Source organism: Triplophysa dalaica, chromosome 11 (assembly GCF_015846415.1).
Source record: "Triplophysa dalaica isolate WHDGS20190420 chromosome 11, ASM1584641v1, whole genome shotgun sequence".
NCBI classification, from domain to species: Eukaryota; Metazoa; Chordata; class Actinopteri; order Cypriniformes; family Nemacheilidae; genus Triplophysa; species Triplophysa dalaica.
The window spans coordinates 12,029,619-12,052,630 of NC_079552.1; the positions used below are offsets into that span (position 1 = coordinate 12,029,619).

The following is a 23,012-nucleotide window of genomic DNA, read 5'->3' on the forward strand; positions in this document are numbered from 1 at the left end:
TTCAACAGAACAACTACATTTATGAAGCAATTGTATGGTAGTCAAATATATCCCAAAAATGTCAGTTTTAGAACAAAGACATTTATAGTTTACAGATTTGGAACAACTTGACGGTGAGTAAATGAAGACAGAATTTCATTTCATTTCAATTTCACAAGTCATTTTGGGTGAACTTTTTTCTATTCAGAACCCCAATGAACCTTTAGTGTAACAACAGCTTGCAAAATCTTTCATTCTGATTGGAATCTTTATTTTCAAGTCTGATAAATACAGGAAATAGTAGGTGGAGATATTGGAGCGAATATGTCCAGTGCAGCAGGCTTTGATTTCTTTAAGCACAATTTTTTCACTCTCACATCCCAACCCTTGTATTGATCGGAAAGACGGGGTCAGGCATCCAACAGCATGAGAGTTTCCCTGAGAATGAACCACTTCTACGTTTTCAGATGACTGGACAAGACAACATCACGGTCGGCTGGTTTGGTGGATCAATGGCTTTGCTTCTTCATAAAAATGTGCAGCTAAGCGACAAACATACAGAAAAGTATTGTTCATGAGATTTCAAAATTGAAGGCATTGGTGAGCACACTTGGTGGTTGTGTAGAAATCATGCAAGATATCTTGTTGATTGACAGCATATTTAGATTATAAAAGAGCAAGACCTGGTGGTCATGACAGGATGCTGCAACTTTCAAGCAATGAGTTGCCACCCAACACAGATAGCTTACAGACTCACAAGTAGCGTTCCCGTCATACCATGGCAGTTATGCAATATAAATGTAAAGACAAAAACTCACTAAACACTCGAGAGCAAACCCTTCAACCACACAAAATGAAACCTGAAAATTCAGCTTTACGTGCAACAATATCTTTCTTTTCCTTTGGCTCTACTGGCAGAGCGCTAACAATGCCAAGATCATGGTTTCATAAATAAAATGATAAATTGACAGTACAAATCATTTTAACATCACAGGTAGATGACAACAGTTTAAAGCTTATGAAGCATGCATAAAAAAGGCTCATATAGAGGGCTCTGTTGTGGCCTGGTTTAGAAAGGTGAGCCAGGACAATTCCAACACATCGAAATAATTCTTCTTGCATCAAAGAATGGAAGCTTTTTTAACAATTCACACAATCACACATTTTGACCTTCATCTGCAAACATTTCTTGGATTTAAGAGGTTCTTTGTGACGCCAGCTCATTGTAGAACAACAAGGGATTATCTGAAGACCTTGTGCTGTTTCCCGTCCAGACAGCAAAAGTCATTTCAACACGGAATTGAAATTGTCAGCTGCCCCGCTGACCCCAACGTGCTGCCTTGCAATTTTTTGAGAAGCCATTTGCTATTGCAATGTGACAGTGGTTAACATGGTACCGAATACACAGATCCTCTTGTATTCCCGAGTAAAGTTATACAGGACAATACAGTGTCGCTTCACATGTGTCCAATAAGGAAATAATACATTTTACTGTCCTACTTTGGATTTCTTATCTCAATTCAATTTCAATTCATATTTACATAAGGTATGAGAGGCTGTGTTGTATTGTTGTAAATAAGTCACGGCATCTGTTAAATGCACAAATATAATGGTAATATTATTTATATTATATTCTTGTTTACAGACTTTAATTGTGGCACAGAAAGACTGCCGCAAATATTTACTATTTTTTAAGTACATGCATTCCCTTATAATTGAATACAAGACCTCGACATTGCTAGTGCATACTTCACCAGTTGAGCTAGAGCCAAACACTGATATTTAGCAAAACTTCACAAATCACAAAAAAACTGAACAACAATTCTGTAGACAAAAGGCTGAATTAACAGAGAGATAAACATTTAGAAGCTAAAGTATAAATGATGGCATAGGAGCCGTACAGTTGCTAAGGAACTGCCGTAACACAATGAAGTTCAAAACAACACAAACAAGGCCACTGATATCTCACTGTGTGTTTGTGCGAGTTGGATTGTTAGTGCTTGAAAATACATGGAGCGAAATCATAAAGGAAGACTCTTGGTGGATCAATGTCAATAGCAGGGCCCTTTGTGATTTGACTGCAGGGAGGATATCACACAACCAATTAGACAGCGAACCCCCCCCCACGTGAACCACAGGAGGCTCCAATTTATATAGACTTTATGGAAGGATTTACTTTGTATGTTTGGTCTCACATTCTAAGAAATATACTTAGAGATGAACAGTTTTCCCGGTATATAGAGAAAAAAGCAATCAGAGAAAAAGTACAGCGTTCTGCTCCTGACAGGAGCTCAATATAACTTTATTGCAAAAATACAAGTTTCATTTCTAGCACAGCATTTACAACAAATCCAAGTCTGTCTGTACTTAAGGTTTAAGACTGAATCTGTACACGCTTATAAATACAGCCTTGCTTTTTGCCAAATCTATTTGTATTTGAATTCAGAAAGAAAGTGAGGAAAAATAATTCAGTCAAAGATCAGTGTTCTGCCTGGGCAGTGTTGCACTGCATATCGGCCAAGCAAAGAAACTCCCGATAAATCACCCGATGGGAATTCAATGCAGAGGCACTCTGATTCACTGTTAGGTCCCGATTTATGAAATCATAGTACATGCACGGTGAAAGAAAAATTTGAGAGCATGTGATTGGTTGAGGTATTTGACATGCTCTCGATCGGTGATCATGAAAAGCTTTACTAAATTTGGCCCTGTTTCAATATAGTCTACTCTTACGATACTCTAAGATAAGCAGGTACACTTTCATTTCCAAGAAATGGCACATTTACACTCTGTATGTGTAGGGCTTCATAATAAAAACAAAGATTTCAGGCCACACTTTGATAGTGATAAAAGATCAAATGTATTCATTCTCCATTAAGGGGAAATATGAAATCATTTTGTTTAGCTCTATTATAATTAGCATTATCATAAATGCTGTAAATTGATATCCAGTTATGTTGCCTTCCACAAACCAAGGCACTCCAGAACACTCGGTCCTTGAATCATCTACGTCTCAAACGTCTCATCTATTCTTAAAACAGTTTTGCACAATACATGTAAGATATACTCTAGAAATCAAAAAATGTAACTGCAGCTACTACAAAATTTAAAAAAGATCACAATTAACTGTTGGTGCTACTGTTAGGCAGAACAATACTGTACACAAAAATATCGATACAAATGCCGATGAGTTTGTGGAAAGTTGACTGTCGGTACAAATGGAGAAATCTGGTGTACCTCATGATTACTAATGCACATTTACGTTACAGCCCTCTAAAATAAGTAGTAACACATAGCTCGACATTTGTTTTCCCATGATAATGGGAGAAGTTACAACAGAGGAACGCTTCTAACGTAACACTTCTGAAGTGCACTAAACTTGTGTTAACATAGTTAAATTACAATCACAGAACTAAGTTAGGTTAGCTTGGAATGCAAATTCAAAGGAGCGTAAAGCAACTCTTATACAACTTGTGCATATACGGAGTAGACACTGTATATCAGCAGGCAATGTTCGGCAGACTCGTCACTTTGTGTGTTCGCGTCAGTTTAAATTGCAGTCATTTCAGCAACCCACACATCAACCTTCAAAGTGCTCTGTTTTTCAGCCCCTGGTGCTTTGTGCTAAGATCGAGGCCATTCGTGAACTTAACCTGTGAGCGCAACTGAATGTATTAACAGTCGAAACGTTTCTTTCTAGGTAAAAACACAGGGACGACGCTCTCTTTCCAGAGAACAATTCGAAAGACGCGACCTCTCTACATCCACAAAACTCGTGTTGTGACATTTCCAAGACTGTAATCTTCGTCTCTCACTGTTCTTCGGGAAACATCTGCTCGATGCAACGAACAAGACCTTGTCGGACTTGCTTTTCTAATGTCTTCTCTGAGGAGTGCTGATATTCGTTTGCTTCTTCTCCAAGGAGCACAATATCAAAGAAATTGGGGCAGGGGTTTACACCGTATAATTCCGAGTCGGTTCAAAGTAAGAGTGCGTAGAAGGACGTCAAATCATTGGCTGTTATATATTCCAGTGTGTATATCCATGACTCAGCTGGTCATCCTGTAGTGCTTCATGTGGGCTCTGCAGGTTTGGCAATAGCTTGTGGAGGGCTCTGCTGGTTTCTGCTTGCACAGGGAGCAGAGATAAGCGAGAGGGCCACGGGACGCCCCTCCACGTGCTTCTGGCCTGGGGATGGCACGAGAGTCCCTGGGGAGAGTCCTGTGGCCTGCAGCCCTCCAGTCTCTCTCGGGGGGCACATCTAGGCGGAGGGGCTGGGCAGGTGGCTCGAAGGTCACATGAGGGTGGTGATGGCTGAAATGGTGTGAGGCAACATGTTGGGTGGATGCACGACTGGATTGTTGGTGGGGCTGTCTGTAAATGGCATCCGCTGTCTTACTTGGCTGTGCGGCGCGGTGAGAGCGGGACAGCGTGGCGTAGACTGGGTCTGGGTAGCTACGGGGCGCTGGACCAGCAGAGGGCACATGAGGCCCAGATGAAGTGGACCTACGGAGAGCCCTTGGAAGAGTGCCGTAGCTCAGTGCCACGTTGTGGTAGTTTTCACGGGAGAACGCCTCACCCCCGTCAAGCACAGCCAGAAATTTGTTGGTCTTTTGGCAATCTCCTGTAGAGGGTATTATAAAGGTGATTAAAATGGTGATTAAAATATTACAACTCAATACAAAATGAAAACTGAATATAAAAGTGTTTCAAAAAAGTGTCTCAGGTTCACAACAATGCACAAACACAGTGATGGCAGCCTCTTCCATGCATGTCTTTGCTTGCATGGAGGCTGAACGATCAGGTAGGGGGAGATGGTTACCTGATTGGCCACGAGAGGGCCTCAGTGTCTGCTGATGCAAGTGTGATGGGGGGGCGGGGTGGTGCCGGTGGCTTGGGTGAAGGTATTGGGGTTGCGGCTCGTGGTAGAACATAGGAGGATTGTGGGAAGGAGGGGGTATAACATGCAGAGAGGTGCTGGAACGACAGGTGTTCGCATGCTTGGGCATCCTTGAGACAGGGGGTTCCTTTATAAAAACAAAAGAGATGAATGAAAGAAATGAGTGAGAAAATACGATGAATTCCCAGAAGCAAAATGTCATAAAAAACAAATTGGAAATGAAATATGAAATCAAATATCTCAATCAAACTCTCAAATAAGTATGTATTTTTCCTTTTAATATACGACTGCGACCAATAAAGCACATTGCAAAAAGTTTCCTAAAAGTATAAAGATCCTTAAGGCCATTGCACATTGAGTACGAAATTTGTGTCCGAAATTCCGCAGTTAAAACCTAAACACAACCTCACGATGTGTCAATCACATTTACACACGGCCTCCAATATTATATCCCTCATAAAAAAAATTGGACAGGGTTTGATATTCTGCATTTTTTTGCATCCATAGCAAGCATTTTGAGAGGCGTTTTCACAATTCAGAGACAACGTACAAACAAGCGCCAAATACGAAAAAAACGCATAAGCATAAAGTTGCACATGCACAGCAACATCTGCTGATGACTGCATCAATTTAATGCATTTGATATGCTTTTATAATAACTTACATTTAACTTCTGTGCAAGGTTATTTTAGATTACTAAAATTATATGTTGAAAGCGTCCTAAAAATGATTGGAGAAAAATAAACTGCACAAACAAAATTTGAAATGGGTCAGAAATAAACTGAAATAATTTTAAAGCACTAGAAATATAATAAAAACACGGCACCTAAAGTAAATTAAACGTATAAAGAAATATAAAAGTAAACAAATAAATAATAAATGACAAAAGCATATAACAAAGTTGCTAAATATTTAACTAAAATAAAATAAAAAATAATAGCGAATTTAAAATATTAATAAAAATGAAATAAAACTAAAATCAAAACTATAATAACTCTGCTCCTGTGGTCAAAATAAGCAAACTCAGAAAATACATGTTGCTCTCCTAGTTGAACACAAGTAACACTAGGTGGCAGTATTCCTCTTTCAAAATGAATTCAGCAACATTATAGATCACACAAGCATGATGCAACATTTAATGCCTACTGAGACAAAACATTTCAATAATTTTGCGTGCAAATCAAATGGTGCTAATGTGTTTTGAGTGCATAATATGAGACAATTTTGACCACGTGACTGAATTGTGTGAGGCACGCACAAAGCTGAGAGACGGGGGGACACTTTCGGCTCGTCCTCCAATGACAGTCCCACTGAGACTGCGAGCAATTCGTCGCAGGTTTTCAGCACTGTATGATTCTTCCTCGCCCAATGGCGCACCATAGACATCCTGCACATAGATACAAGCACATTGCATCAGATTCACTTTAGGTTCACTTTGTTTAATGATAATTACACACATCCATTATTAAAGATCCCATTAATTCCGGACTTATGTTGAGATGTTTCCTAATGAAACATGCTGGAGTCAGTCAATAGTCATTAGCATACATTATAAGCATGTTAATGCTTTTACCTATTTGTAGTCATTTTTTTAAGAAAACATTTTTGGACAAACCACATGCCTGTGAGGGCAAGAGTCATGAATATTTATACAGGATTCAAGCCAAATGTCAAATTCCCTGACTTTCACTGACTAAAAAGATGAATTACCATGACCTATAATGAATGAAACCCAGTCTTTGAAGTGGTCATTCTTAAGCCAAAGCTCTTTACATGTACATTTTCCTGGCATTTAATAATACTACATTTTATTTAAGGCGCCTTTCAAACGACTCAAAGTCACCGTTCATCAAAAGTAATAAAGAAGACGACAACAAATAACAATGTCAATAAAACACAAAGTAGAAAAACAGTAGTTAGGGAAAAAAGTGCAGACAGTTATCATGTAGGATAAGCTATTCTGAATAAGTGAGTTCAGCTTTAAATTGAGGTAACGAGTCTAAATTATGGATGTTTCAGCCGAGAGAGAATTCCAAAGGAGAGGTGCAGCTCTGTGACAAAACAAGAATAGATAAAAACCCATCATCAGCAGCCATTAACAGATCATTAGTTACTCTAAATCGGTTTCTGTACTATGCTTGGAGCGAAATCCTGAATGAAAACACTCATACAAGTTGTTATTATTAAGGTGAGCTTAAATCTGTCCTGCAACTGCTTTTTCAAGAAATTGAAGAGAGATTTGAAATGGGACGGACAAAATCTAAATTGCTATGGTCTACACCAGGTTTCTTAAGAATTGGTGTTATAGCAGCAATTTTAGTAGATGATGGAACAATGCCTATTTAAGGGAGGTATGAACAATACGAGTTATAAGTGGATAAAGAGAGGCCTTAGTTAAGAGCTACACGTGACTGCATTTGACTTAAGTGATTGTCAAGTGACAAGCTAGAATAGAACAAAATGGCGCTGAAGATAACCATAACAATACACAAAAATGTGTAAAAAAACACGATCAAAAATATATAAAATAATATTTTTGATAAATGGAAACCAAAATTTAAAGTGACAAACAAAAATCCCTGATATTCCATGACCTCCAGAAAAAACAATCTATGACTCTCAATGTCTGGAATAGACCTTTTAAATATCCATGATATTCCAGAAATTCCATGACACATGGGAACCCTGTTTATATTCTGTTTTCCCTGAAGATCAATGCTGAACATTTTAATTGAGTACATCTGCATTTGAATGATTGAATGAATGACATCCAAAGCAAACAGACATGTACAAACAGCCACAAAATACTGATTTGATATCGACCAATGAGACCAAGTTTGTTAACCCACCTTCTGAACAGGTTTACTGCTATATGCTGGCGTCCTGTAGGCACTTCTCTCAATCTCTGCTGTGGGCGTTTTGGAGCGGCCGAGAGTGGCAGACGTTCCAGCACTGTGTCTCCGAGAAGCAGAAGAACCTAGAGAAACAAAGACGATTAATTCACGGTTCTCTTTCCACAAAAACATCGAAAGACACCCATAGAAACCGGCCTGGGCTTTGCCCAAAAATACCTGTTCTGTTGGCAGGCTGAGGGCTGTGTCCTCGTGGGACTCGAGGCATGCTGGGAGCCTTCAAGCTGGCCTGATAGAGCGAATCCAACTCAGACAGCTCCTCACAGGGTGAGTCCCGTCCCGACAGCGCAGAATTCTGCGAATTGTAGTATCGATTAACGTTCTCAGCCCAGCGCTCCACGGGCATGTGGGCAGCTGGTCGTTGCTCCAGTGCTGTAGGACAGGGGGAGCGAAGGTCTACTGGAGAGTGCAGCGAGGCGTCTGCTGCAGCGGGAGGGTGATTGGGTCGTTCTAAACTTCGACAGGACCAACTCCGGGAGGCCTGAAGCGAATTTGATTTTTGACGGGCATCAGAAGCGTGGCTGTGGGGCGCATGAGATGGCAAATTCTGAGGAAGTTGCTGTGCTGAGTTTTGCTTCACATCTCCCGAGTTGCTGTTATCAGTGACAGTGGGCGAGAGGTGGGCACTTTGTGACAGAGGTGGACGCTGATTGCCGGAATGAGATGGACTACATGCCGTGTTGTTGGGCAGAGCAGAGGGATGAAAATGACCCTCATAACCATTCACAGCATTCCCAGGCAAGGTGTGTTTGCTAGAAGTCTGTACAAGAGAGTTTGTGACGGTTGTGGGGTCTCTGGTGTCACGCGTGTGCTGTCGATTATCTGTCACAGCAACAGGAACGGGGCTACCTTCATCGCCCTGCTTTTTGAGATGTGGGTCTGTGTGATGGGGTGATACAGGATGGCCAGGGGCTTCAGGAATTGGTTTATTTGTAGACTGAGGTTTCATTTGAAGTGGTGACGGTGGTCTTAATGCATCTTCTGGAACGTCCTTCTCATTCTCTTTAACATTTGTCAGAAGTATTTGGACCGGGACAGGCTGGTCACTGAATGCAGAACATAAAAACCAAGTAAGTTCCTGGCAAACAAACAAAGTAAACCTAACACAAGAAGCTGTATGTCATTTATCAAAACATGACCAGCCTCTCCATGTGATTCTAACTTTACCCATGCTGTTCAAAAGAACAGGATTTCAATTATGACCTCTACTATCTGATATGTTTTGGCATCCTGTGTGCGGGCCTCCTGGAGCACACGCATACACACATAAGTGCACCCAGCAGCAGGTACCTGTGAGACTGTATCTGTTCCTTCTCTTCCTCCTGTTGCTTCTGCTGCAGCTCCTGCTGCTGCATGCGCTGCTGCAGACCTCGTGCCCTCCTCATGCACTTTTGCATCCTGCCCTGAGCATTAGCGCTGCTCTCATGCAAGGTATGCCTGAGTTTAGCTACAACGCAAACAAAACGAAACAAAACAAGGCAAAAGAAAAATGAAACAAATGCAAAATAAAGAGCCGAGTTATGTGGTGCATGCAGACAAACTTGTTATGAAGAACTTTAATGAAAAGGGACTGGATGCGTGATGGAGTTATGAGGAAGAGTCACACAAATGGGGAAGATGTGAAACCTGGTTAAATCCCGACACAAATATTGAATTCTCTCAAGCTCACAAATGATCAAATTATAATGAGACTTAAATCAAAATGAATTGTGGTTCAGCAATGAAAACTAAAAAAAAGCAAACTCTCAATCTAACAATGCGTCCCCCTAAAAAATTTGCCGTTATTACAGATGATCAAAATACTTTGATCTTCCCTCTAACTTCACAGGCTCTGGAAACGTTGTGTAGGCAGGTGAGGAAGTAAGGTTCAGGTAACACACAAGGGCCAGGCCATAAAAGTTGTGCAAGTGTGCATGTGAACACTCCATTTGTGACAAACCTAAGGGTGCCTATGAAAGTAGGCAGACAAGACATAAAACGACATGCGTGCTTTATACATGTCATGTCTGGTGTAGACAGGTTGTCACATGCTGATCACAGACAGGGACAGACAATTTTTATTGACATTTATAAAATGGATAGTTTTAGTCCTGGATGCTTATTGGTCAATACAGCATTCCAGCTAGGCCAAAAGACAAGACAAAACACCAGTTTAGCTGCTTACCTACTGTGAAAATCAGTGCACAGTTTAATAAAAGAACACAGTCGGGGCTAAAGTAGATGCAGACACTGCAATGTTAGGAGAAATCACTTTACAGTTTACAAATACTTGCACAGGAGAACTTTCATAACCTTAAAGGGACAGTTCCCACCAAAATGAAAATACTTTATCATTTACACACCCTCATGTCGGCTGTATGACTTTCTTTCACATTTGTTGAACACAAATGAAGATATTATAATGAATGTTGGTAACCAAACAGCAGTGGGCCCCCACAAATGAAGATATTATAATGAATGTTGGTAACCAAACAGCAGTGGGCCCCCGTTGACTTCCATTGTATGAACACAAAACCACTGATATATTTCTAAAAATCTTCTTTTGTTTTCCACTGAAGAAAGAATCAAACAAGTCACACACAAAAACATCAAAGTGAGTAAATAACAATCCACAACAAAGGCTGCTGGTTGGTTAGTATAGTGCAAATACACCTCATATGATCTAGCTAGTATAACCAATCCAGACAGATTACAGAAGTGCAGCTGTAATTGATGCCTTGTTGTCAAACTAGATAGATCAAAACTGTGTTTTATGTCAAATCACATCTGAAGACTGACATTAACATCTGATAAATGTGAGATCTGATATGAAACTCTCTATACAGACACAAGGACACATTCAAAGAGAGAAGCAGTGACGTACAGACACACATGAGTGGCATCAGTGATAGGCAGCAGGCTGAGGGCAGGATTACTTACACATTGCTTCGTTCACTACAGACAGAGCGGCGGACACCTCTCCTGCCTGCTCCAGCCTGAGAGACTGGTCTAACAGAGACTCTGCCTCCAACACACACCTTTCAAAGCCTTCCCCTTTCCCTGCAGGTGACAGACATCACAGCACAGCGCTTTTCAGCACGGAAACCAGCAAATCTGCGTTTCAAACGCAAAGCTCACAGACACCCGAAAATAAAGCAACAGCAGAAACCCACTTGCGTAACCCGCTGGTCACTAGACGGCATTACACGCATGCCTCACCTTGGCTCTGAAGCTCGTCCAGATCCATGAACTTGCTGGGTCTGGGATTGAAGCCCATGGCCGCCTCTTTCTCCTTTTCCTTGCGTCTCTGCGTCTCTTGCTCCCTTGCCCTGCGAGCGACTTCCTCCTGCAGCTCGTCTAGTTCGCTCCGGCCCTCGTCCACTGCATCCCGTACACAAACATCAGAGTATCAGTAAAACAATCTGTGCGAGTGAATATTGTGATAATCTAAGGCTACGTTTACACTGTCAACCAATGATTTCATCAGTAACTAATGCACAGGTCAGATCTTTTTGTATGCATATAAACAGTACCATGTGGTTCTAAATGTGTAGTTGCACTCGCTCTCTGGCCATCTGATCTCAACTCTTGCATTCACATGTAGTCCATATTTTGCTGTATGAATGCTCAAAACACTGACTTCTGCATTCAAGCTCTATATAATCAATTTAACTGATACTGTAGTTCAAATAAATCTTTCATATTCTGTAATCATCATTTCAACCCTGTATGACTTCCTTTCTTACGCAGAATACCAAAGAAGATATTTTGAAGAATGTTATCAAGTAGCTCTCGTTCACTTCCATTGCTCTCTAAACAATAGATGTGAATGGGTGCCGACGCGGTTTGCTGTTCTTTTTTCAAAATATCTTCTTTTGTGTTCTGTGGAAGAAAGAAAGTCATCCAGGTTTGAAATGACAAGCGGATGAGTAAACAATGAAATAATTTTCATTTTTGGGTGAACTGTCCCTTTAACCCAATTTGACTGATCCCAATCCAGCAATGTTAACACAGCTTGAGACACACACAGGTATAATCCAAAATGCTAGAAGGTGACCAAACAAATCTATTGAGTCACACACAAAAGCACAAACAGGTAAAGTAGATGACAGTCCCCATGTTTGCGTAACAGCTACACAAAGATAACATTTCAGAGAAAAGGAACAGGATGTACTGGGTCACAGATTCCACCAAGAACAACCCAATACTGCTTGCTTATCATTATAATAAGTTCACACACTGAAACACCCAGTTAAGGATGTGTAACTCTCTGTTTACACATTCGGAAAGAATGATTCATGCTACTGTATTATAGAAAGAACTGACGAATCCCTCCCCCATCTGAGCAAGAAGATGAGTATAAACACATATATACGGTACACACCTAAACTCATGTGACTGCTGCCCTTGACCGACGCTTTGACATCTTGTAACAAGGCGCTGCTGCTCTTGGATTTGATGACAGACTTCAATGATGGGTTCACCTCAACTGGTGGCTTTTTCAACCCTCCAACCCTTAAGCTTGAGAACAGACAATAATGTGATTCTGATTACACATCAGTACCTGCAGGGGTCAACATTAAAGATTGCTGACCCCGCAACAAAAAGTCTGTCTTTTCATATAGCAGTTATACAATGATTACCTGTGTGTGCCATTACTGGCTCCCTCACTGACAGAGATGTCGAGACTGACGGGGCTGTTGCTGTTTCTCTCACTGCTCTCGTAGCCGCTCTCCATCCTCTGGATGAGCCGTGGGGGCTGTTCTGACCCTCTTCTGAGGTGTCCCGGCAAGCTTCGAAAGGTGGTCTGCTCCACAGTCGTGCTCAACTCCCCATGAGGGCCGGTGTCTTCAGACAGCAGAGCTCCCAGAGGACTGTAACCAGACTGTTTGCGTCTATCCCTACTGAAGATGCTGTCGATGTTCAGGGCCTCACGTCGAGGCTTCCAGGGCGGCCGGTAGCGTCCTCCAGACGAGCTGGATTTGGACTCGCTGCTGGTGCTGTCTGCCTCCCAGTCTCTGGCCTTGGCGGTGGAGTCAGGCAGGCACACAGAGCCAGCGGACGATGCAGACAGTGGCCGGTTATGGATAATGTTGCTCATGGTCTCCTTAAAATCTCGAAGTCTACTAGAAGTGGGCTTAGGTAGGGAACGAGGAACCTGCTTCTCTTTTAAAGTCTCGCCTGCAAAGTAGAGAGAGGAAATCATTCAAAAAGAGGAAGAGGGAATGTTCTTTTTACATAACCTAAAAGCACATTATGTTGTTGTACACAGCTTCTACAAGATTTGGTGATGACTAATGCAGTTTGGACTTACTGTCCACGATGTTACTTGAGCTACTAATGATCTGACAGAGCATCAATCATATAACGACAGTCATCTAGACTAATAACCGAGGCTCCTTAAAAATAACACAATTGCTCATAGTGAGCTGTCTAGTGCATCAGGCACTGAAGGCTTATAATTTGAAGGCATCTCATTTTATCTTCCATAAAAACGGTAATCCCAGAATGCATTGCGATTGGCTTGTGAAAGCTAAAGATCCTGTTTGGCAGCAACATGAATACCTTCACTGTGGTAGCCTGCAGACAACACCTCGTCGGTCTTAGAAGATCGACTTCTTGAATCGCCACGGACCTCGAATTTCCGTGGCCTGCTGGCACTACGCTTCCTGTCCAAGATCCCTCCCTTCCTGTCCAAGAGCCCGTCTCTTCGGAAGGTGTGGCGCTGCCCCAGATCCTTTTCAGTTGATGGACCTGCTCAAATACAAAAGAAAAATTGTTGAACCCAATAAATTCACTAATAGCTAATTTTGAGATATAACTAAAGGAGTCTAAGGACAGTGTTCTTCTAACATCTGACAATTTGGAATTATATAGACTGACTGCCTTAACTAGTTACTTTGGTTCTTGTTTTTAGTTACAGGAGGGAGATGTTTCAACTTCCTTCTTTTATGTTGTATATTTTAGATTTATACTTTAGTATGTATGTCTAGACATGAGAATGGTATGTTTTGCAGAAGTGCATGTGTATGAGTTTATGTAAATAATACATAAATCTGTATTTTCTCGGATCATTATTCTATGATTGTAAAAACATGTTTAAAATGAAAATTGTTAAAGATTGAGATGACATGAGGCACTTGTACTTGTGCTGAATTGATCAACTTTTGTTCCATACCTATAAAAGGTGCAAAAACTATGCAAGAACTTGAGTGCGACAGGATCCACTACGATACCTGTGGTTTCAAGGCTGCTGTGTGAGGCAGAGTCGTTGTCAGGGTTACAGATGACTGTTCCTTGGGAGTCAGAGGAGAAATGGGATGCCATAGACTCGTGGTGAGAGTGAGAAGGTTTATAGCTGTAGCTGTCTGTAGAAGAGTCTGTCCGTGTGTCGCTGGAAATAGACGGCTCACGGCCTTGTAATGCAAAGAAACAAGATGTATTTTAGAGATGCCAGCAACAGGAAAAACATTACCTGCAAAAAGTTAGGAACTGCTGGCCCATGCAAAATTCAGGACCAGGATGCTTAGGGGTGTAGGTCTTTCAATATCTGCCATAGTATCATTGGCATTTTCCTTTCATACTGTATATAAATATGTATTATTAAATTACATTTATCTATACAATAAATGAATGCAAATAGAATTTAATGTGATTATCATCTATGTAATATTACTACTGTTGTTATGAGTTGAAAATAAGAACAGCTGCCTCTTCAAGGCCAACCGAAGAAATGCACAGGAAAGCACCATGAGTACAGTGGCCTGATGCTGGGATGTACACTGTAAGTACCTGAATCCTCACTGTCGTAGTATGCTTTAGTGTAGTGATGTAGGTCTAGGCGTGAGGCCAGGTCCTGAGCCGACACCGGCGTCCCTCTGGGGTCAGCATAGAGCAGAAGCAGTGGCTGGTAGTGCCCTTTAATACAACGGGACACCACATCCTTCCACTTAGGCCCGATCTGTGAGAGCGTGAGAGAAAGAGAGAGAGAGGCCAACACGGTTTTAGCACAATAAAGTTTAAAAAGCACATTTAGCAAAATTTAAAAAATAGGACTTAACAAACAAAATTCAAGCAGCGACAAGGAAGAAATGTTCTGGAAACCAGTTGGACACCCTTAACAGCAAGCTAGGACTGAATCCCAAATCCGACACTTTTCTGACATTTTCAGACCAATCTTACCCTGACTCTGATTTCCCAAACGGATTACTGTTCTCTAAACTCCGTCCATAAACACACACAGGATGTCCGAACGGGCCGCAGTCACAGACAAGCATGCGCAAAAGTGCAGATACGAGAGGGTAAGTTTTAGCGTGTGTGTTTGTTAGCGCCGGGCTAGCATGGCGCTTGTGCTGCGTCTCTCTGTAAACCACACCCTACCTCTGTCCAGCTGGGCTCGTGAACAATAGTGGGATATCCTTGTTTTAGTATGCTTTTGTGAGAGCTCATGTGTGGGGTCAGCACAGGCTAGCTGGACTCTAAAGACAGACTGAAAAAGCTGCTTTGTATGCAACTGTCCAGGATCCACAGACCTGCACTGCTATTATTCAGATGAAACCCTGTCCAGAACTTATAAAACACTTCATCCAGAGCTACACAGTTTACTGCAGAAATAAACCTTTGATTTATATTTTACATTAGACAGACAGACACCCGAACATACAAATATCCTGACCAAAAGGACATCACAGGGCATTCTTGCGTCATTGTAAGGCATGCATTAACTGTGCACGTATAAATACCGATATGGTACATACATGTACCTGCACACAAACACACTCCTGACTGGTGAGACAACAAGCTGTCAAATTATGTAAAACAGCATCAAAGCACTAGTTGAGCAAACACACCCACCCACCACATGCTGGGTGCCTGTGGGGCTCTACTTAATAAAGAGCCAACACATCAGTCTATCAAACTTAATCATTTAACACAAACTCCCTGCGGACAAAACAAGCAAGGAATATTACTACAAGGCATTTATAAATACAGTCCCACGTACGACCCTGGCATCATCTTTGCAGTTTGCTTGTGTCTTTAAATGTATCGGCTACACTGATAGGATAGTCACCTCTTTCACATGAGCGTCGTCAAAGTAAATCCACTTGCGGATTTTGGTTTGGAAGAAGAAAGTGGAGTAGTGTTTGCCATAGTAACAGACCACGCCCACCAGATAAAGCTCCGCCTGTTTGGCCTTTTCCTCTGTCACTCTGTAGAACAGCTACAGTTGAAACAGAGAAAGACGAGTCATCTATCATTCATACACACATACACATAAACACCCTCACATAGTGCAACATATATGATCAAATCCTTTTATCCTTTGTAATGGCAAAACGTTCCACACTGAAATGTAAACCAAGTTGCTTTGAGTCTGTCTTACATCTCCGAGCCGCAAGACGGTACCCAGGCTGTGAATAACATCTTCAGCCAGGTCAGAGTTTTCCGAGTCCCACACCAGGCCAATGGTGATGATCTCTGGGGAATTCATCAGTACACGTCGAATACGGAGCTTCTCTCCACAGTTTCCCTGTACAAGAGAAAGAGAGAGCTTTACTCATTTCAGCACATAATGAGATCCATGATAGTGATTCATTGTTCACTTCTTAACAACGCCCTGATCTGACACAAAAACAAATGTGTGTGTTTTTGCATAAAATGGCTGTCTTCCTCAGGGCCATGAGACAAATTAACATTCTACTGATTGCTTCCTGTTTGACCTAGTGATTACTCAATGACCACATCCCTATTCAAACCCAGACAAGCATCACAGACGCACACATCCGCAAACAGTCACAGGCGTCATTATGTCTAATTAGCACATGATTTGATGAAGCCGAGTGTGTGGTGGTGTGTGATAATGCTAACCGGGCAGTTGCGCAGATCTCCCACGGTGCTGGCGTTTCTCAGCAGTTCTCCGAACATGTCAGGGGTGGGCTTCTCCCGACATTCCAGCATCCGCACTGCCTGGTTACTATAACATCATGAACACACTTCGCATGTTAAAACTGAATATGGATTCACCATTAACTCAAAATCGAATTATTATTAAAAATATGGAAATGAGTATGTGTGTGAGCTACTGTAGTGTCTTCTGGAGGTCACAGTTCAGATCAACTTGATCTCATTATTGAAGCAGAGGGCACTGCAACCTCAAAGACACAACAACACTGCTCACAACTCAGGCACACAGCCATGCAATTGTCACAATGTCACCTAGACACATTCCTCTGTGTATGAGTGCTTCATATCCCCTTACAAAGGTACATTACATTACCTTATAATTGAACAATTCCTGTTATTTACTGACATTTAAATATGTCAACTATGTCAAGACATCGCTATGTTGACTGGCAATAGTACGCACAGTTAGGCTAATGAATTATATTACTGTTTTGCTTGTTAATAAAATTAGCTACTTATTGAATTTTGGTATTCTTTTCATATTTTTGTTGCCAGTATTTCTAAAATCAATAAGCCCCTCATTGCTGTGTTAAAAAGATTTGACATCCTCTCTGCATGTCTGCTTAGGTTTACCCCATGGTAAACTCACATTTACGCAGAGCCTTTTATTTGAGTGCAGATGCTGAATCCATAAAAGCAGTCATTGTAATATTTGCAGTGGGATGGCAGCAGCCTTGAGGTACAGGGACACGTGGAGTCAGTGGCCTTGAGCTGAATAAAGCGATTCTCTACTGCAATGTCAGCTATTATCATAATACGCCTGCGTAATCACTGAGGCGCATGCTGGAATATTCATGAAGCTTTCATCGCTGTTGTTCTTACAAGTGTTTGTTCACAGCACCTTGCGTTCCAGCCTGCCAGCGCGGCAGATAATGTGATCGAGAGGGCGTATGCAACTGCGCAGGTCTGACAGCAGACGTCGACAAAGTTTGACTGCAGGGGTGAGCGGCTCTGCTCTAAGCTACAGCTTTGCATCTGACAGCTCATCACCCGTGATGAAGAGCAGTGGCCCTGGTGTCAGCGAGACTCAGAGAAACATTTAAACTGGCTGTTGCCATGTGCTTTTGGCCATAGAGGGAATTTCTCCTGTTCTGATGGATTTTACTGTGTTTGATGTAAAGTCAACTCGTTGGCTCAGCTGGAAAAGAGTGCAGGACACAGTATTTCTCTTTCAGTACAAAGATTTCGACTTTAAAAGGCCTTCATGGTTCTGTGTGTCAGCAGCAGTCACATGTGCCCACGTGTTTATGCTGTAGAGATGTGCTTACCACAGAGAGGTGGTGGAAATGTAGTGGACCATCTGAATGAAGGGCAAGGGGTCTGAAGAGGCTCCACAGTTGCTGCACACACACTAAATAAGAAATAAAATTTCATGTTTTTAACGATTGTGTATGTATGAATGGACTGATCTGTAAAACTTTTTATTTTCTTGTTGTTTCTACAGTTTTTGTGCAAACTGCAGTGTATGTATGGCTACTTTGTAATAAAACAAATTGTGATAGCGTTATAAGGAAATAAATAAAAACTAAAACTAGGTCTATCAAAACTCTCAAAGACATGGTCAAATAAATATGAACCAAGTTCTCTTTTATAATAAATGTTTCTGGATGCATGATCAGTCAGGGCATATTATTATAAAAATAATATAATACATAATATAAACTTTCCATGCTTAAAAAATAGTTTTACACAAATTAAAGGGATCACCCAAAAATTCTGTCATGAAATTAGTTGTTCCAAATCTGTATAAATTTCTTTATTTGGTTGAACACAGAGAAAGATATTTAGACGAATGCTTGTAACCAAAATGTTTGTGGACCACATTGACTACCATAGCAGGACAAATGACAATGGTAGTCAAAAGTGCCCCAAATCTTTGTTCATCAGAACAAAGACATTTATACAGATTTGGAACAACTTGAGGGTGATTAAAGGATGACAGAATTTTCATTATTGGGTGAACTATCCATTTAAACACTGTGTATATATTATACAATAATATTACTGTTTTTATGATCCAACCAAATCCCGATTGCTCAATGCAAATCCTTAATATTTGCCTCCATCAAATCTTAGTTTTTACTCCAGAACACATCACAATACGAAGGTTACTGAAGAAGCTCCACCTGCTCAAAGAGAGTCATGGCAAACTTCTGATGCGGGATGCAGTGTTTGGCTGTACAGATGTCTTCCTTGGTCTCATCTGAGATGTGAAAGTGGATTCTCATGAGGATGTTCTCCTGTGAGGGCAGGGAAGAACACACCATGTTAATACTCAATTATTAACACTCAGTGCACTGTTATCCCAGTGAACCTAATAAATGAAAGCACAGGAGATAACAGAGTGTGCGTGTCCTACTGGTCTCATGTTAGTTGGTTCTTGCACTCCTGTGGGCGTGTACCGAGTCTGTGGATAAAAGGGTGCTCAGCTCTTTTGGCTGAAGATTACTCTAGCTCTGCGGGAAGTTGAGTCGGATTGCGTTCCACAGGGAGATGTTAAAAGTTTGCCAAGCATGTGTCCTTTTTCGGTTGTCTCCAGTCTTGCATAATGGCCCGACGATAATTGTGGTTAAGGCAAAATTACAAAAGGATCATTTTCGGTTTGTGGTTGTACTTCTTACCGGTCAGCATATTGCATAATGTTGCAATCCTAGCAGTAGAGAAAAACAGAGACGGAGCTATTCTTCATCTTGTATGTTATGATGCAATTGCCTTTAAATTTAGTCAACTGGATGAAATCACTTGTGGTTTAAAAGGGATGAATTTAAAGGTGCAAATCTACTGTAAGCTGTGTTTTTACTATTGATAAAAGCTTTATATCTAAAAACAACAAACCAAAAAATATAAGTAGTTGACATTACCAATCAACTAGTTATTTGCTGGACAATTAGTTGACCACCATGAACTATTAATACATACAAAAATCCTGCCCAACAAACGAAAAACAGGTAGATAGCACAGAAGAGCAAACGACAATTTGTCCTAAGAGAGAGTCAAGAAGAAAAATCTCACTTGTTCCTTCTGTCTGTTTGCCCCGACTGACTCAAGGCAACAACACATGTCAAACAGCATAAGCTAACAAAGCAGAGAAATTTTTCAGGAGGCTCATATCTCAGAAAGCACAATTCCCTTTAACAAAATCTACATCTTCAGAAGAGAGTTCATTTTGCATGTGAAGGCATATTGACGGCAAAAATGTGATCGAAATAGTGAGGAGCTGGAAGAGAGTGGGAGGAACAGCAATAATACTCTATAGGGGAGAGGTATGAGAGGCATGGTGAAGAGAGAAGAACTCTTACAAAGCACTCGGCCGCATCGTCCATAATGCCGAGCTGGAATCGTTGCTCGTCCTGGAAGGTTTTGGCGAGAGCGCAGCGGAGAGCATCGGACGGGAGAACCTTTTCACTGCTGAACTGGAACTGGGCGAAGATGCTCTGAATACACAAACATACAAAACTTTAGGCAAAAAATACACGTTTGAATGTTAAAAGACATCAACAAACTCTTCCTAAAATAAACTGGAGACCAAAAGGTATGAGACAAAGAAAATCATGTATTGAGAATATCATTTATAGATGGACGCAGAATTACTTTCTTGAAGACTTGATTTTCTACTGAACACGACTCGCGTGAGACTATGGACTACTTTTATTTACCTTTTGTTATGAACACGCCTCAGATTTCACATACAGTAAAAAGCATGACATCCCTGTCTGCACGATTATGCAACACTGAAGAAACTAGTAAATCCAAGTAAACAAAGTCATTACAGGATTTACTACTTATGTCATTGGCTCGTTTTGAAACACGCTGGAAGAAACCGACAGGTGAACACAAAAACAGTGCAAGACCCATGCGGGAAAGCACAGTCAGACGGAAATGCTGTCCCGGTGCTATGTGATCGAGCAGACAGTTAGCCCCCTATCGTGCTGGCACAGGGCTCATGAGAGAGCTTTCTAATTTCCAGCTGAGCTATTGAACTTTTGATGGAAAGCGCCAATGGCAGTCCTGAACATCAGATGAAATCTAATATATTACGAGAGGGAGCGCAGAAGGGAGGGACAGAAAAGAAAGTGAACGAGGAAAGGAAGAGCTTGTGACAACATTGTGTACAAGTGATGATACAAAAGGCATCTGAACAAGACTGCCCTGAATCGTTTCTCTGCAGTGTCTGATATAAAAAAAGTGCTGAAAATATAAAACACTCTTGGTCAAATAATGTTCTCTACTGTAACATCAGCATAAGAGATAAATCCATATCTGGAAGCAGACAAAAGGGCAGCAAAGTTCAATTTTTCCTCCATATATTTGGTAACACTTCTCATATTACATAACACACAAGCTGGCAGACATGCATTAGCCTTCACAGGAAAATAAAAAAAGGGGAAGTACTGAACCACAACCGCTGTAATAGACCAAAGATTCACTGTGATGTCAATATGTCAGAGTTTCTGCTGGTCACATTGTTTTACCTTCAGAGCGCAGAAGATACAGGAGTCCTCCATGCACTTGTGTGTGGTAAGTTGCCGGAAACTTCTGCGGAAGATATCCAAATGCCAGAGAACCTGTTGAAACAAGGCACAACATTAGACTACAAAAAAGGTTGACCGTGTTCTTTCACCTCTGAAGCTGCCTCACACAGTCATCTCCGAAAGACTGAAAAAGAGATTGAAGGGAGTATCACACACTTCTCAACTGACCTTCTAAAACGTTTGAGTAGTTCTGGTCATCAAAAATGCATCAGGCTCAAAAAGCTCTCTGCTATCTGCCACCTGCAGTTGACTTTCCGCCCATTCTTAAGTGTTAAGACTTCACAAGAACACAAGCCAACTTGGTGAGCTAATATCCAAGACAACAGAGTGCTTGTGAGTTGCACCTGACAGACTAAATCCGTCTTTCTTGATGGCCCGTAATCCGATCTTGACCCATGGCATGAAGGAAGCAATTATGTGTAAACCATCAAGATGTCAAAAGGTGATAAGCTTGTCTACTTTGTCCAGGAAGCAGGTTAACAGGAAAAGCATAAGAAAACACAAATGTTTGCGAGAGATGTGGAGATTTTGTTTTGAGGAACGCGTGAATCTCCAGGTGATGCATGATGCAGAATGTCAGTGGAACAAACAAAGACCTGCTAGCTTCCTGCTGGGCAGCTCACATGCATGCACGCACACGCAGTCGCACACGCCTCCCATCTGGTCGTGCTTGGGAGCCTGCGGAGGCCGACCTGAGCCCACCTCCCTGTCGTGAGTTGGGACTTTGTGTTCCATGGCCCCGCTGCTCATCCTGCACATCTACACGCTTCCATGCTGAATTATTGAGAGAGCTGTCAGTTGCATTTAACACAACTCATCAACCCGACTGAATCTGCTGTCCGACTCGAGCTCAACAGATGTCTTGATCAACATATAAATCCTGTCGTTGTAATGAACTTCAATTTCTAAAGCTAACTGTAAACACATTTAAGACCTTATCGTTTCCATACCAGCTATGTCTTACAAAGCACTTCAATGGACGGCTCTCTGTTATATTTACGCCCTTCTCTGACAGAATCAATTTTAGACAGTAACCAGACACAAATGAGAAAACACATGTTTTACTGCAGTTGCTGCGTCTCTAGATAATAAAACGTAATGATACTCAACAGCATTGATCTCTCAGCACACGTTCATTCTTCCCTATATATAACATGACAGGCTTTGCATGGCAAGCAGAAATTTGAAAAGAAAATTATAAACATATGAAATACTGGCTTTGTTAAACACAGTACAAAAGCTTCTGTATATATGTTTGGTCAAGCGTAAACGTGCAATCTGCCCAATAGAGGATTTAAACAGTATTATCCAAGTATAGATCTAACAGTCATTAAAGACAGCCTTTTATTGTTGACCTGAAACACATGGTCTTAGTTTCTTGTGACTAGCATGCTCCAACAGAAGCTTTGGCAGTGTCAGCTGTGATCCTGCAATTCTCAATTTCTATGATCAAAAGGCGAATGCAAAAATTGCTTGTGTTACAAATGCTCTGGGGAAATGAATTGGATCATTTTGACAGGATAAATGCAGCAAAATAGCTTGGAAAAGGAACAAAGTGACAATTTTACAAATAAGAAAAGCATTCCAACTGCACAGATGTTAAGACTTTGGCAACCATCAAAGGATTAGCGGGTGAGCACAGGAAAAAGAGCAAAGACGCTTTGTGACCATTTTTTTAAATGTATAAATTATTTTGAGAATGTTTTTTAACAACAATATTGTTCCTCAAAAACAGTTCTGGGGTGT

The 23,012-nt window shown here is 41.3% G+C and overlaps 1 protein-coding gene across 9 annotated transcripts in view; it reads right to left on the reverse strand.

Moving 5' to 3' along the window:
• Nucleotides 1-2,244: 2,244 nt before the first annotated feature.
• The window catches only part of usp54a (ubiquitin specific peptidase 54a), a 43,790-nt gene continuing 23,022 nt past the window's right edge, over nucleotides 2,245-23,012 (reverse strand). For 7 of the 9 annotated variants that reach the window (XM_056760405.1, XM_056760408.1, XM_056760404.1 and 4 more), the window contains 20 exons: nucleotides 21,207-21,299; nucleotides 20,034-20,168; nucleotides 18,861-18,974; nucleotides 18,003-18,085; nucleotides 16,639-16,744; nucleotides 16,154-16,300; nucleotides 15,842-15,991; nucleotides 14,563-14,731; nucleotides 14,007-14,186; nucleotides 13,336-13,524; nucleotides 12,414-12,951; nucleotides 12,155-12,291; nucleotides 10,990-11,151; nucleotides 10,711-10,830; nucleotides 9,082-9,238; nucleotides 7,951-8,837; nucleotides 7,729-7,856; nucleotides 6,138-6,266; nucleotides 4,802-5,006; nucleotides 2,245-4,603 (listed from right to left, as the gene is read on the reverse strand). In XM_056760405.1, the coding sequence (XP_056616383.1) occupies nucleotides 4,029-4,603; nucleotides 4,802-5,006; nucleotides 6,138-6,266; nucleotides 7,729-7,856; nucleotides 7,951-8,837; nucleotides 9,082-9,238; nucleotides 10,711-10,830; nucleotides 10,990-11,151; nucleotides 12,155-12,291; nucleotides 12,414-12,951; nucleotides 13,336-13,524; nucleotides 14,007-14,186; nucleotides 14,563-14,731; nucleotides 15,842-15,991; nucleotides 16,154-16,300; nucleotides 16,639-16,744; nucleotides 18,003-18,085; nucleotides 18,861-18,974; nucleotides 20,034-20,168; nucleotides 21,207-21,299 (4,404 nt within the window). In that variant the 3' untranslated portion in view covers nucleotides 2,245-4,028. The remainder of the gene's footprint in view (nucleotides 4,604-4,801; nucleotides 5,007-6,137; nucleotides 6,267-7,728; nucleotides 7,857-7,950; nucleotides 8,838-9,081; nucleotides 9,239-10,710; nucleotides 10,831-10,989; nucleotides 11,152-12,154; nucleotides 12,292-12,413; nucleotides 12,952-13,335; nucleotides 13,525-14,006; nucleotides 14,187-14,562; nucleotides 14,732-15,841; nucleotides 15,992-16,153; nucleotides 16,301-16,638; nucleotides 16,745-18,002; nucleotides 18,086-18,860; nucleotides 18,975-20,033; nucleotides 20,169-21,206; nucleotides 21,300-23,012) is intronic. The other 2 variants (XM_056760411.1, XM_056760412.1) reach the window with 2 other exon arrangements.